The 15,370-nt window shown below is 54.4% G+C and overlaps 4 protein-coding genes across 4 annotated transcripts; 2 read left to right on the plus strand and 2 right to left on the minus strand.

Annotated features, from left to right (window-relative positions):
* Positions 1 to 89: 89 nt before the first annotated feature.
* BBK36DRAFT_1109489 (MFS general substrate transporter) lies at positions 90 to 2,167 on the minus strand (the record flags this gene model as incomplete). Its single annotated transcript, XM_024889483.1, has 4 exons — positions 90 to 1,076; positions 1,147 to 1,311; positions 1,390 to 1,808; positions 1,936 to 2,167. 4 exons carry the CDS (start codon positions 2,165 to 2,167, stop codon positions 90 to 92), a joined length of 1,803 nt encoding a protein of 600 aa, XP_024753290.1.
* A 2,462-nt stretch (positions 2,168 to 4,629) lies between these two features.
* BBK36DRAFT_1138383 (hypothetical protein) lies at positions 4,630 to 5,889 on the plus strand (the record flags this gene model as incomplete). The annotated part of the gene is made up of 6 exons (XM_024893242.1): positions 4,630 to 4,877; positions 4,943 to 4,975; positions 5,074 to 5,103; positions 5,149 to 5,361; positions 5,409 to 5,442; positions 5,752 to 5,889. The coding sequence occupies 6 exons, from the start codon at positions 4,630 to 4,632 to the stop codon at positions 5,887 to 5,889; spliced, it is 696 nt and encodes a 231-aa protein (XP_024753291.1).
* Positions 5,890 to 10,453: 4,564 nt separating this feature from the next.
* BBK36DRAFT_1166178 (MFS general substrate transporter) lies at positions 10,454 to 13,493 on the plus strand (the record flags this gene model as incomplete). The annotated part of the gene is made up of 4 exons (XM_024894871.1): positions 10,454 to 10,747; positions 10,821 to 12,657; positions 12,715 to 13,203; positions 13,234 to 13,493. 4 exons carry the CDS (start codon positions 10,454 to 10,456, stop codon positions 13,491 to 13,493), a joined length of 2,880 nt encoding a protein of 959 aa, XP_024753292.1.
* A 377-nt stretch (positions 13,494 to 13,870) lies between these two features.
* On the minus strand, positions 13,871 to 15,013 carry BBK36DRAFT_1110734 (FMN-linked oxidoreductase; the record flags this gene model as incomplete). The annotated part of the gene is made up of 1 exon (XM_024889619.1): positions 13,871 to 15,013. A coding segment is annotated over one exon (1,143 nt), but the record flags the coding sequence as incomplete, so codon positions are not given.
* Between the last annotated feature and the right edge of the window lie 357 nt (positions 15,014 to 15,370).

Below are 15,370 nucleotides of genomic sequence, written 5' to 3' on the forward strand. Positions count from 1 at the left end.
GTGTCTGCAGCCTTTCTACTCGAAATGCCCGGTATATCAAGTGATTCTGTATAACTTCGCACTAACACATACACTTATACGTAATCTAATCATCCTTCCTCCTCCTCTTCCTCCTCCTGCAACGTCCGCTCCCCCTCCTCCTCAGGCGCCGCCCATCCAGCTGCAGCCTGCACAACAATGACAACCACCCCCAAGCACGCTGCAGCCCTCCACACACTCCCGATGGCATCCGCATATCCCCGGACCGCAACCTCCCTCTCCCTCGCCCTCGACAAGAAGCCCTCCTTCCAGACGAGCTGCGGCGACCCGAGCAGCTCCTCAATCAGCTTCCTCCTCTCGGGACTCAGGGGGCCGTCGTCTAAGTCGTCGTCGAGCGAAAGGAAGCCGCTGACGAGACGCGCGCGGAGGACGCGGAAGAAGATGCCGCCGCCGAGGGAGGTGCCGAAGCTGCCGCCGAAGCCGCGGAACGTGGCGAGGAGGCTTGTGGTAATGTAGGAGGTGGATGGGTGGGAGAGGTGGAGGATGTGGACGAGGGCGTAGTTTAGGGATATTCCTGTGATGATGCCGTTGAGGCATACGGTTATTACGAAGGCGGTGAAGGATGATGATGATGATGATGGTGCTGGTGACGATGAGGAGGAGAGGGAGACGTGATGAGTGAGGACTGATAAGCCGAGAACAGTGAGTGTAAAGGCGAGCAAGGAAAGGAGCTGCGCGAGATAGTACGACCCCTGGCGGCGGATGTGCAGCCATCCGATGGCGAGGCCGCCGATGGAGAAGCCAATGTTGGTGGCGATGAGGAGGGAGCCGGCTTCGCCGGGGGAGGACGCGCGGAGGGAGAGCATGAGGATCGGGGTGTAGAAGAGGATGGCCCAGCGGGCGGTCATGAGGCCGAGCTGGGCGAGGCAGGAGAGGAGGACGGGGCGGGAGGAGAGGACGGAGAGGGGGATGATGGGGTCCGTGGCGAGGCGGAACTCGACGAGTGTGAAGAGGGACAGGGTGAGGAGGGAGGTGAGGAGGGGGAGGGGGTGGATTTCGGTGGAGAGGGAGTAGAGGAAGAGGACTATGGTGAGGGTCTGCTTTTTGTGTTAGTTAAGTCGAAGTTGAGGTTAGAAGTGGGGAGGAAAGAGGGGATGAGAGGCGTACGAGGAGAAAGGCGCCTAAATAGTCTATGCTGGCGAGTCTTTGTCTCAGGGGAGCTGGTTTGCCTGATTGTTCTGCTGGTGGCAGGGACATGGATGCCGGGAGGCTGATATAGAGCCCGACACCTGCGAGGAGGGCTATTGGCGACGGAAACCAGAAGAGCGGTCTCTGCATCAGGAGGACAGACAGGTTCATCAGTATAAGTGACGGGACGTAAGAAGGGGGTCGATATGAGAACACACTCACCCATCCAACAACCGGCTCCAAAACACCATACACCGCCGCCCCAACTGAAACCCCCATGGTAAACGCCGCATTCACAGACCCGATCACGACGCCCCTTTCCCTGGGGCCCGTGAGCTCAATCACAAACACCACCGCCATGACGACGATGCCCGCGCCGCCAACGCCCATGATGATCCGCGCGGCGAGGAAGGCTGCGTACGAGGTTGCTTGGGACGCGGCGAGGCTGCCGAGGGCGAAGCAGGCGGTGGAGGGGAGGACGACGGCGCGCGGGGAGAGGACGGCGGCGAGGCGGCCGACGGGGGGGAGGAGGGAGGACATTGCGATGAGGTAGCTTGTTGTGAGGGATTGGGCGCGTGAGGGGGCGTGGAGGGAGGATGCGAGGGGGCCTTGGATCATGGTGAGGCCGGACATGTTTGTTGCTGGAGGGCGTTAGTGATGTTGTATATCGGACTGGTAAAGGTGAATATGAGATGAGACTGATGTGGTGTATCAGGGCGAGGAGATGGTGCTGGGTGATGCAGATGAGAACTGGATGATTGTACATACAGTGAAGAAAGATGAGGATAAACAAGCTCGCCCCGACAGCGATCCCCCGAGCGAATCCAACTTTGTGCTTCGGCCCCTCTGCCGGCCGGGACGACGACGGGTCCCCCAAAGCTCCTCCTCGTCCTCCGTGCGATGTCCCGGCGCCGGACGAGCGGCCGGGAGGCGGAGAGGAGTCGCCGGATGGAGACTCGTGGCCGGCCAGCAGCGCTGTTTGCTCCGGCGACTTGGCCATTTTTGACAGACCGGTAATCTTTTCCCCCACACTTCTTGGTCTTTTATATGCCCATATGGATGTTTTTGATGAGATTAGAGAGTTGATGGGGGTTTGAGGATGGTTATCTGATAGTTGTTTGTTTGTGTTGATGACGTGATTGAGTTGAGGCGAGGCGAGGCACATGTCTCGGGCAGAAGTGGATATTGCGGGGAGGTAAGCTGTGATGTATGTTGAGATGTAATGTAGGCCAGATGCGACTCCAGATGAAGACGAGATAACAATCGAGAATGAACTTCGCGGTGCCATCTTCTTGCTTTTAATCTTGTTTTGAGCACTTCTTGGCTTTTGTGCCTAGCTATTGTTGTTGGTTTTTGGAAAAGGGTGGGTGTTAGTGTCGTGAGGCGATTGGGGTAGAGTTGGGGCGTCTTGCTCGGGCTCGATTATGACACGGAGAAGGACAGTTATAAATCTCTGATATTTCTCTGGCATTGCGTAGAGTACCCAGATGAAATTCACTCATTGAGAACTTCACGGGGTGATTGAAAAGGGATAGAGAAGGTTATTGGGATGAGACGTATTGTAGACTCCCTGGCGTTTTGTAGTGAGGTAGATGATGCTTCAGAAGTACTAGGTAACAGAGCGACAACTAGCATTTGGGAAATTAGGTAGATGGGTTTGATATTCAAAGTCAAGCATGAATACCAAAGCAAATCGCTTCTCAAGTCTTTCAGCATAATCATTCGGCTACTTGAGTTCGTTTACGTCCTTCATCTCTTGCCTACCACCTCATGAAGACATTGTGGCTTTCCCGATGGGCGTGCACATGGGACCTTGCAGACTGCATGCAGGTACAGACGGATAAAGATGAAAGCTACACATCAAATACCGCCAAGGTTGGCTGCTGTTGCTATCATGTCCATGGATGTCATGCAACTGAAAATGTAGAGACACTGCTGCATGGGGCGTGCGAGACAACATGTAGGCTATGTTGTATGTGGAAAGTCTCACCATCCCATCGCCAATGCTATCGGCATGGTGAGAGTAATGGGATGGCTGGGTTGCGCACGCAGTCATCTCTCAGCTTGAAAATTTCACAGGCATAAAATCAAGTCTTATACTCCGTACAAAACCCCCAATGGCTGAACCATGAGAATTGCATGCATGTGGCTTTCTCCAACGCGCCACACTCCCCCACAAAGAACAATGAGAATTGGTCCTTGATCAGACGAACCCAAACGCCATCCAATCTACAGAAGTGGATGCACCACGCGAGACAGAAACCTGCAGTGGCGTCTTCTCTTTCTTCGAGGCCGTCGACAACACGTGGGTTCGTAGAAGTTCCCCAGCTCAGGCCCGAGGTGGGCACTTTTGAAGTGTAATCCCCAAGGCTTCAAGAGAACAAGCAAGAAAAAATGAATAAAGAGCATAGCAAAATTCTTTGTCAATTAGGCTTCCATATTGTGGTGTATGCCCCGAGCCCCCTGAAATCACCGACCGAGTCATGATTCGGTGTGCATCTCTGTCTCAGGAGCATCGTGGCCCATTTCTGCCTTGTTACTGGATGTGCTTGGGTTAGCTTGGGCTATGCAACTTGCTACCTTATGGAATCCATTTTGGGCACCGATCTAATATTTGACAACCTGATCAAGTGGAAACGCTGATACTTCGGTATTGCAATTGGATACTGGTTCAGGTGATGCTTCCTCACAGGAGTTGGCGGGCATCTGACTTGCTGCCGCTGCAAAAGAGATCGTGACCTGGGGGCGATGCCCTCCTACTGGATCAGGACTTGATCAATGCTTTGCGGGGGAATGGGAGACGAAGTGGACTTTCGGCAGTGGTGGTGGAGTCTTCAAGCTTGACCTTATTCACCTTGAATCATTGATCAAATGGCAGAGCAATACTAATAAGAAGAGGCAGGTAATAACAGTAGCGCAGGGCGGCTCGAGTCAAGTGCTTCCAAGTCCGAGCCAACCATGTCCGCTTCCTAGTACCGTTTGCACACGGCATCAAATCTCTACTCAGTATTTGGTAAAGACAGCAAAAGGAAGAGGAAGGATGCAATGTTTGATGAGGGCAGGGCCAATGGCGCTTCGTGCATGTACAGTACGGGTTGGAGCACGTTCCCGATGCATGTCTTACAAGCTGGTCTGAGACATACAGATACTATGACGGGCTTGGGCGTTGAAGACTGTGGCCTGGTGGATAGATGCAAGCTGTCGACCCGTCTGCGTCTTATTGGACCGGCTGCAGTCCCGCCTTTGCTGTTGACAGTTGCGTATCAGTACTTGCGAGTGGCTTGGTCTTACCGAGTCAAGAATGCTGATCTGGCTGAGCACAACAGCAACTACATGAGATCTGTATCGACATCTTCACGTAAAGAACTGGAAGCAAGGCAGGCAGCACCGCGGCATCCTGAGCTCACGGGTCGGAGAGCTACCGGAACGCCGGGCGCTCTACCACTCAATGTCTAAATCAATATGATCCCCAGCTCATTTCCCACAAGGTTGCGCTCTTTAGCCGATCCGAGTTCCGACTCCATCCCCAGACTGGACAAGGCCACTTGCCGGATCCAGAAAGGAGTCGAGAAAGATGGCTTGGATGGCTTGAATGAGAGCCGACTCACCAGACTAGTAAACTGCGGGCGAGGGGAAGTTGGCTCTTTGGCGGAAAATATCGTCTCGATAGCGGCCATCTCAGGCACTGTAGAGGTTGCCGCTTGTTATGTGTGTGTGTGTGCGTTGTGTGATCCAGGCAGCAGAATTATTTTGCGGTGACAAAGAAAAAAAAAAGTTCGTCAGGCTTCGTCATTGTGCAGGTTTGGTGGTGTGTGAGGTTGATCAAGGGGTCCAACTGAATCTTCTCCATGTCATGTGCTGAATGCGGGCTGTTGATTGAAACGCTGACTACGGTATCATCAACAGTATCACGAAGAATGGGCAATTTGCCTACATGTATTGTTTACATGCTTGTAATTGATGTATGAATGACAAAATCAGGCTCGGTGAGACGGTCGCCAACAAGAGTCGATACGTATCAGCCAGATCCGACGCTGTGGAATGGGACATGCCACAGCATGATTTCAAGGACTCGGCGGAGAACTCCGTTACACACACCTGTACATTAACACCAGGCTCAGATCCGCGGGGACAGCCATCAAACAAGGCACTCCAATCGCAAGCCGTCTCGGCCGAGGCCGGTCGTCTTGCGATGTATGTCTTCCTTTCGAGGTAGCCGTGGCTGCTGGCTTGACATTCAGGCTTGGACCTGAGAGCCCGGTCGCTGCACTTTTGGTAAGTAGGCAAGGGCCGCGATTGGTCCCGAAGCGATGGGATTTGGGCTAGCACACTTGTTGCTGGGGGCAGGAAAAAAAAAGTTGTCGGCTGAGTTGAATGAAGGCTGAGGGCCAAGGGTTGGTGAAGGCATCGTGGGGGGGAGGTTGGATCGGGTTGGACGTGCCGTAAGGTACCTGTTCCAGTGCTTCGTATTTTCGTACAGTGACAGAACACCATGAATTAGACGGATGGCCAATACATAATGTAATTGATGTTGATGGTTGTACAAGAGAGGTACTCGAATGATACTTTGTAGCACCCTGGCAGGCTCTGAAGTCATTACAGACCTGTAGTACGTTGGACGTGGCCGAAAGCAAATCTGCAAGCTGCTGCTCCATCCGGGCTGAAGATCCGGCCAGCGACATGTTTGAAGTCGGTGATGCAAGCGGGGCAGCGGCAGCTTAAGCCGCGGGAGGGGGAAAGAGGAGGGCGAAGTTGTTTGAATTGCGAGTTGTTCAAGTTGAATCATGATCGTATAGAGGAATACTGTGTAGTTAGTTGTATACGATCTTATGGTCTATCTGTATAACTATGCTTGTATCATATGACCTATCAAAGTGAAATGTAAAACCCGACAAGAGACGGAAAAAAAAGTGACAGACAAGGTACATATGTATGAGGCGGGTGAGGCATGTCTGACCGTTTTTCCTCCAAGACTTTGCCGCTGTTGGTTGCGTGGGTTGTTGTGTGCATCTTGTCTGCGAGTGTGGTGTGAGCGAAAACTCGCTGTTCGCAGATGGGGCAGCATCTCACATCGCATGTACGGGTACAAGTACATACTCGTACGCATCACAAGCAACCAGAACTTCAAGCGAGATGCCGTTTTACCTTGGAAGCAATTGATACAAACGGACACGACGCGCATACGCACATCGTACAGCGTCGATTGCAAGGAAGTACTAGTAGACGGTTGCGTTTAGGCTGTCACTTGCATATTGGTCACTTTTGTTTACAACGCAGCAGTTCACATGCAACGTGTGAGCACGAGTACCTACATACACGAACAGGAGGTGAAGAAAGTGGGATTGAGACGAAAAAGTGGTGTTGAAGAATTGACGTGGTGGTGGGTCGTGGGAGGAGCGGCCGTCGCTCCGGGTTGCGCCATCTCGACCCAGAGGCGGATCTATAGGACGCTGGCGATGCTAGACGGATTGCTGGATGGCCTTTTCTATTTTCGATATAAACCTATGATGGCACTTGGACAGTGTAACGCCCATAATCTGTCCGTAAAGTACTAGAGACAGTGTCGGTGCTCTTCATGAAAAAAAAAGGGCAATTGTTCGAGGATTTGCTTCAGAAACAAGGCGACGTCTAGCGTCCGTAAAGATCGGTCAAGACCAGCAGCTGCAATAAAACCGATAATCCGGCAACACATTGCGTCAAGATTCCCGAACCGCATCTCAATCAGCAGTTGTACTCGTACATACCTTACATACCAATTTGTACAGAGGTAGACTACGGTATGTGGGCAAGGTGGGCAAGGCAAGGCAAGGTCCATGCATCTACAATGTACGAGCGCGGGGCACAGAGTGGCGGGCATGCAGCTCTCTTCTGCGCAAAACTCACCGCCGAGGTGCCGGGGTTGATGCCAGCTTTTGAAATCCCTGTGCTTTTTTCCCTCTTCCTCGGGCGTTTTCCATGTATGTATGTATCTGCGTGATTCGAGATAAATACGGTGTAGAATTGCGTAAGGCACATGTATGTTGGGTGTCCGTTGTAAGTCGAAGTATTGACATCAACTTCATGCCCAACTCGTCGCCCTTTTGCCTCGTCCGCCCATCACGCAACAGCCGCCCTTCACTGCCGGCTGAATGAATTACAGTATGTAAACCAGAACATCATGTACTGGTGCCATCCTCCTCGCACCGTTTGAGCTGACAACTTGATGTCTTCGAGTCGGTCCGCTTCCCGTTTAACCTTCAACGGTCAAGGTACAGGTACATGTCCCCACTGCCGCCTGGGGGTCTGAGAGCGCGGGACGAGCCCCGTGCATGGCTGGCCAGTGGCGTACCGACATGCGGTTGACGGGCAGGTACAGGTACGCACGTATGTACATGCTCTTGGGCAGATGAGGATGCTCGAGGGCTTCACTTTGGCATTAACTGACCGAGTACTGCTGTAATGGCATTCTTGATTTGCTCAGCTTCACGCTACTCCTTACAGCAGTTCATGGTGTCAAAGCTTTATCTGGCATTTCATAGCTGGTCTCAAGTATGCAATTCAACGTAGATGCCTTGGCCTCCACGAAATCAGGCACAATTGCCTAGACCGTACTAAACACCTAGAGCCTCAGCATCACCAACAGCACGTCGCCGCCACATTCAGCCGTCGGTTCTGCCTCCTCTTTCTGTAGCCGGCGTCATGACACCTACTGGTTGGCGCCTGATGGCTCTATTCTCGGCCCTTTGGCTTTGTTAACGGTTCTTCTCATTTGCTCGCTTTGCGCGCCTACCAACTCAATTCTTGAGTAATTCTGCATGTCTGGTACCTATGGGCTACTCCAAACCACTGCTAGTTGCATCGTGGAGGCATGAGGACACAATGACGAGCGAGTCAATGCTGCATAGCCCAGGTCGAGCGAGGCGCCTAATACCGCTCTTTTGTTTAGCATACACATACACACTCGCCGAAAGCGATGAAAAACACCAATGAAGTGCATGATGCGTGCGTGCCTATGCCCTTGCGGCAGCAACGATCGAATGCCCACCATCGTCTGTGATTCGATGTGTTCGCAGCCCTCGATTCGATTCGACGGGGCCTGGATCCCGCCAGTCGGCGCAAGCGTCCATCCGCCCATCTTTTCACACACACACACGCTCTCTCTCTCGCGTCTTTCACAGAAGCTGTCATGTGCCTGCTGTGCTCAGCTTCATCAATCTCACTGTTCCCGTTGGCTGGCTCAAAGAGCCCACGTACCCTCCCATCATATCCCGGCAGACCCCCATCCTCGCAACCTTTTGCCGGCAAGGCCAGAGAAGCTCCTGATACGCCCTCACGATGGCTTCAGGATCAACGAAACCCGGCGTCTGGATGCGCTTCACAGGGGTGATCCGCCGTCATACCGCCATCACGGCCAGGTTCCTTTCTTTATTCCTCGACAGCCCCTCTTTTCGCTGCCACGCCGCCCTTTTGCCCTATGTCTGCCGCATGATAGAGTGGCAGCAGTGGTCGAACTGGCGGAGTGAAGCTTCATGTTCTTGGGAGATGCTTGGTGTCCATGGTCTTGTTGAAACACACTCACGCACTCACACCCAGTGGTTAGGAGGCTGCTTTGCATTTGGTGGTTTTTGATTGTTCACTGCTTATTCTTCGGTCCTGCAGGGTGCGCACACTTTTACATGCCACTGAGCGTCTGGATGCTCACCCGCCCCCTTGCCCGTGCTGAGAATATGGGGTAGCAGTTCAGGCTGGCTGCGGTCATGCTTGTACTGTGCTGTGCTAGTATGCAGGTGCTTGTGTTAGCATCGTCGCGTCATAAGGCCTCGGTGTCTTAAACTGGATGTGACTTGATGGCATTTCCAATAACAGACTGGGCCAGACCAGCCAGCTGAGAGCACTGTAATACTGTCTGTACACCATGTCATCTCATACACTCACTCACATCCACCCGCGCCTTGAGATGGACAACATCGACACCGCAAATGCCCAACCGCTGCAGCTGCAAATGCATGGAGAGACCTGCCCGGTACGACCTGCTGCAAAAGGGACCCTGCCGCCCTCGCCAAAACGGCCTGGGGTCGGTACCTTGAATGTACATTTAAGCGCTGCCCGACGTCGCAGCAGCCCGGGTGCCCTCCGCGTACTCGCCAGCCGCTAGCCGGGCCTCGGTACCGGTACTTTGCGCTGAAGACCCCCTCAAGCGGTGCCAGCCCCTCCGTACCTTGAAGTACCCTGCAGGTATCGAGTGGCAGCTGCACGCGCAGGCGCAGACTCGCGGGCAGGCGCAAGTCCGCCACCTGCCCCCAAGCATCGGGTCGGCCTGTGCAGGTGCAGTGCAAGTGCAGGCAGGTACCGCAGCTCCGGCCTCCGTTGCTCTTGCTCTGCTCGTAGACCGCGGCTTTTCCTGGTCAGCGAAACTCTTTCCAAGTTCTGCTCTCTTCTCCCGGACCTCAACACCAAACCATCGGGCTGCTCCGTCTTTACTCTCCTCTTCCAACTCCTCACCGAGTCGCTGACGAGCTCCTGACAGAGCTGAAAGAGAGAGAGAAAGCCCTGGCTGTGCCTCTGCCGGAATTGCCCTCGACCCGGGCCTGAGTCTGACCAAGCAGCACCGAACATCCATGTATCACATCTCACTGCCTGCGCTATAATTATTCTCCTTACCAGCACCGGCGTCAGCAGCCTTGCGCTGCGGTCAAGCTGCTGCACTGGACAGGCCAAGACCGGACGTTGACTGGCCTGGTCACGGCCCTGGCCGAAGGCTTCTCGCGTATATCCTCTCGCGGCTCCCGGGCTGCCGCACCGCTCAGCCTCTGGCCTCGGTGCTAGTGCAAGCATCTAGTCCAAGACGCTGGGCCGGCAGCGATCCTGCATATCACCTGTCGACTGCGTGCTGCTCGCTTCCCTCTTACAAGTATAGCTGGTCCAGGCACAAGGTAGCACCCGCCCAGCCCAAGTCCGACCTCTCCCTGCTTCGTGCCGTCCTGCTGGAGCGCATCTTCAACCCAGACGGCAGCCGAGATCTAGATCAAATCTAACCCCTGGGGCGCGAGACAATGGAAGACTCCGCATCAGGGACGGATACCTAGCTCGACAAATCTCGCTCTCCTTTTCCTGGGTCTGCCGGAGACTTCTCCGTCTTCGACCCTTACAAGTATTAACCTCTCAGCTGCTTGGTGCGCCTGGGAGGCTTCTTTTCTCGCCTCTATCCGTCTCTCAACCGGACTCCGACTTGGATTCCGGCCAACCTCTGCTCTCCCTCTCGCCCATCCTACCATTGCTCAATGGGCTTGTTGTCAAAGCCACCGCCATGGAATCAGATTCGGATGTGGAACCGGGTGGCTCCATTGCAAATCGAGGACCTGCCGTCTTGGCCGTCACGATAGCTACTCTGGTCCTCGCCTCGGTTTTCGTTTTTGCGCGCATGATTTCTCGCTATTTCATTGTCAAAAGATTCACATGGGACGACCGGACTATCCTCTTCGCATGGCTCATCTCCTTCTTCTTGTCCTTCACCATCTGCTTGGGCGTTGCCAACGGACTCGGCAAGCACGACGTCGACATTCCCTCATCACAAATCGAGACTCTTCGCCATTGCGAGTATGTCTTCTCTATCCTCTATGTAAGTTTGTGTCCCCTTTTGCCAATGGCGACTCCGAGCTGACGAGCATACCCAGAATCCAGCCTTGATGGCAACGAAAACGAGCATCCTCATCTTCTACTTGCGCTTAGCTAGAAACACCCAAGTGCTCTTGCGCTTCGCTTCATGGCTGATCCTTATCATTGTCAACGTTGCAGGGATCGTCCTCACCTTCATGAACATCTTCCAGTGCACGCCTGTACAAGCTGCTTGGAATGCGAATTATACAGGTTCGACGAAATGCATCCCCCTGCTGACCGAGTTCATCTGCGCCGCTCCTGTCAACATCGTTACGGACCTTGCGATTCTTGCGGTGCCGATACCCGTCTTGACCGGCATGCGGCTACCCTCGCGGCAAAAGACGATTCTTGTCGTTACGTTCACTCTGGGTGTTTTCGTTGCCGTCGTGGATGTCGTCCGAGTCTATTACCTCCAGCAGGCCATCACCGACGTCCCCACTGGAATCACCACCGACCCGAGCTCGAGGTTCGGTGGCCAAGCTGACTTTGCCTACAACGCATCGCTGGCGCTGATGTGGAGCGCCGTCGAGGTCAATGTCGGCACCACCTGCGCCTGCATTCCCACCTTGAAGCCTCTGGTCCTTCGCCTCCTGCCTTCTATGCTCTACAATCCCAAGAACAACAATGGCAACAGGCCCAGCCCCGGCACCACGAGCGAGAAGAGCCAGACCCGGCGAGGCTCGGCCAACCGGTCGGTGGGTAACAATATCAACAACTCGGGGGTCATGAAACCGGAGCCTGTCGCCCATGGTGCCCTTGGCAGTGGTCGACAACACGTCAGCCCCGGCCCGGATGCGCCCATGAGCGCCATGGAGTTCCTCACCACTCCCGATATGACGTCCCTACCCCTTACCCACTCTGCGAATCGCTCCCGCACCACCAACACAATCTCGACGGACCATTCCTACGAAAACGGCGTCTATTTTGGCTTCGTCAACATGACCAAGCCCAAGAGCATGCTTCGAGCCAACAGCAGGGAGTCGTGGAAATACTGCACCATTGTGGCCATTCTCTTCTTTCTGTGGGGAATTTCGTACGGACTGCTGAACACGCTCAACAATGCGATTGCTGCGGTGGACAATATGAGCACGGCTCAAACAATTGGCCTGACGAGCGCTTACTTTGGCGGCGGCTACTTCTTTGGTCCCCTTCTGGTCGGCGAATGGATTCTGCGACGAGACGAGCACAGCCGATCCAAGCGTCATCGGCAAAACGACGAAAATATTGGGGGCTACAAGGCGACATTCATTACCGGCTTATGCATTTATGGCACGGGGACCATCATCTTCTGGCCCTCTGCCGTCACTAACTCCTTTGGCGGCTTCATGCTCAGCAACTTCGTTGTCGGCTTCGGCCTTTCGGTCCTCGAGGTCGCTGCAAACTCCTTCATGGTGCTCTGCGGGCCACAGGAGTACGGCGAGACTCGCCTCATGCTGGCACAAGCCGTGCAGGGTGTTGGCAGCGTACTCAGCGGCCTCTTGGCGCAAAAGGTCTTCTTCACGTCGCTGAGCCACGCCGATCCTGATGACAGAGGTAGCAGCACTACGCTGATCAATGTCCAGTGGACATATCTCGGCATCACGCTGCTCTGTGTCGTCCTCGCTCTCTTCTTCTATTATATGCCGCTTCCTGAGGTTAGTGACAGCGAGCTGGAGGAGTCGACGAAGCGGCTGCCGGTTGACCCAACCAAGAAGAGCATTGGCGGTCTGCAGTTGCGAACCGTCAGTCTCATCCTCGCCGTCATGGCCCAATACTTGTACGTGGCTGGCCAAGAGAGCAACAGCACGTTTTTCAATAGTCTTCTCCTTTCCATGCTGCCGTCACAGCCCGAGTCCGGCGTGGGGGCGGCCAGCGGTGCCGCCGTTACTGGGCTATCCGGACTCGGAGCGGCGGATCCGGACCAACCTCCAGAACTGGCTCTCTCTCTATCCGATTATCTGACGGTTGGACACACGGCTTTTGCTGTCTCCCGATTTGCCGCCGCCTATCTCACCTATTCGGCGGTCAAGAACCCTCGGCTGCCTCAGCCACGAACCGTCCTCAGCTTCTGTAGCTTTCTCTGTTTTTTATCCGCTCTTCTTTGCGTTGTCATACGGCCTTCTAATGCGAATCTGATATTCATTCCCGCTTGTCTGTTTTTCTTTGCCGAAGGGCCCATTTGGCCTCTCATCTTCGCCATAGGCATGCGCGGCCAGGGCAGAAGAACGAAGCGCGCAGCCGCTTTCATCACCATGGGCGCCTCTGGTCCTGCCTTCTTTCCCTTTGTCATGTACGGCATCATCATCCATGGAGGCACCGTACAAACGGCGTATATTCTCATCGTGGCGATGCAGGTGGTCATGATGGCCCTGCCCCTCTTCCTCACGCACGTCAAGGATGCCCGGCTGATGGTGGATCCGCGTCCACCACGCCGCGCGCCACGAAACCAAGGAGAGCGTCCCAATGACGAAGTGGTTGCTGAAGGGGTGCTTGCCGACGGAGAGCCTCGTGCTGATCCGGCTGCTGATCCGGCTGCTGATCCGGCCACCATTACGACCGATTTCTTCAGGGGGCCTGCGGTTGCGGAAAAGCCTCCCCGCACTTTCTTGGGAGTCGTTTCCAAAGGACTGAGCGCAAAGCTCAATGGGTCTCGTCGCAAATCTTCGCCTACACTCGAGGTCGAGCATAGCGAAGGCAGCCTCGAAACGTAACTTTTTATATGCTTATAATCTTTCTTGTTTCCCTTTGGTCAGGTTGATTCCTGGATATATCGCTTTCTGGTCGTATATATGACGAGGCCACGACTTTGCGTATTTGGCCGGAGTTTGGTGTTGTTGATGGCATGAATGGTTAAGGATTATACCCCTATCTCAAAAGGTGGCTGGTTCTGGATATTGTCTGTGGGATACAGACGGGAAGGTTATATAAAAGGAACTATATACAGTTTTACACGAGCCGGCGTATTATAGATGGTAGATGGCGCAGATACGCTTGTATCAATCTACTTGGCATGGACAGTTGTGTTAACGAGTGCTCTCTCACACTAATGTAGACATTTGACATGTGTTCCATTTGGAAAAGATGATATCTACCAAGCTGATTGAATGTCCTTCTCGATAGATGTAAAGACGCCCACGCCCTGTCTCCCCAACGCCGTCGCGATGCCCACGGCCATGGCTCCCACACTGCGCATTCGCTGATATCCCTGACTGTCGTAAACGCCCCCAACGCCAATGATGTCGAGATGTGCCAGTCGCGGATCGGCATCAAACCTGCGGCGCAGGATGGAGACGTTGCCTAGCGCGAGGGGGTGGAGAGGCGGGCCGGCCATGCCGCCTATGCCTGAGTCTGGGAGGGGCGGCTCGGGAGAAGAGAAGGAAAAGTCGAGGAGGAGGGATGAGCCGAGGGTGTTTGTTGCCGTTATGAAGCTTAATTTCGATGCTGGGACTGGATCTGAAGGTGAAGGTGCTGCTGGTGATGATGGGGAGTGAGAGCCGAGGAGGGCAGATACAAAGTCGTCGAATTGGCCTGCGTGGGTATAAGGCGGGATTTTGATGCCAATGGGGATTTGACTGTCTGAGTCGGGACTGGGCAGAGCGGCGAGGTATGTCGCTAGCGAGGCGGGTGAGTATGCTGGAGGGGGCAGGTGGGGGATGTTGGGGCATGAGAGGTTGATTTCGATGGCCAAGGGGAAGGAAGACGATGATGACGAGGATGATGAGCGAGAGAATGAAGAGATGAGTGCGATGGAGGATGAAATTTCCTCTGGGGAGCCGGTGATGCTGATTATTATTGTTTTGGGGGTTGATGGTGGGGACTGTGAGGAGGATGTGAGAGAGGATATGATGGAGAGATATTCTGATAGGGGGAGGGGGCTGTAGCCCAGCGTGTTGAGCGATGCGAGGGGCATTTTGTCGTTGTCGAGGTCCTTGAGGAAGATGTCGTTGACGAGTGAATCTTCAGGCGGCCCGGAGAAAGTGTTGGCACCCGACTTTGTACCACCACCGTCATTGACGCTTCCGTGCACAGCTTCTCCGGTAGCGGGATCGAAAAAGGCGTACCGGTGCCGCAGGGGATCATGCGGGAAGCCGGCGAGGAGACTCGTCCGGGTGGTCACGGCGCCGAGGGAGGGGCAGCGGAGGAGGGCGGCGAGGTGCGTGCGGGACGTGGCCCATGGGGAGGCGGTGTTGAGGAGAGGGGGGTGAATGCGCAATTTTGGTGGCATCTTTTTAACTTCTGCCGATGATGAAAGTTATTTAGGGTTTGTGTAGATGAGTGGGGGATGAGGTTGTGGTGGTTTATGGGGCGATTTGCTGAAGGGATGGGAGTGGAAGGGTTGGAGATTGGAGATTGGATGTGAAGTTGTGATGAGGCTTGAGCTGATAAGCGTGAACAACAGACGTGGGGAAATGATAGATAAGAAGGCGAGTGAGTTTGTTCTCCACATCTGGGCGGTCCGGCCCGCGTAAGCGAAGGCTGAGGGAAACGGGGGAGCCAAAAACCGAGATGAGATGAAAAGTATCGGTACTCCTCCTTTGCTGTACGAAGTATTGTATCACTCTAATCCGCGTATTCGGCGTTGCGATTA

Source organism: Trichoderma citrinoviride (genome assembly GCF_003025115.1).
Source record: "Trichoderma citrinoviride strain TUCIM 6016 unplaced genomic scaffold BBK36scaffold_2, whole genome shotgun sequence".
NCBI classification, from domain to species: Eukaryota; Fungi; Ascomycota; class Sordariomycetes; order Hypocreales; family Hypocreaceae; genus Trichoderma; species Trichoderma citrinoviride.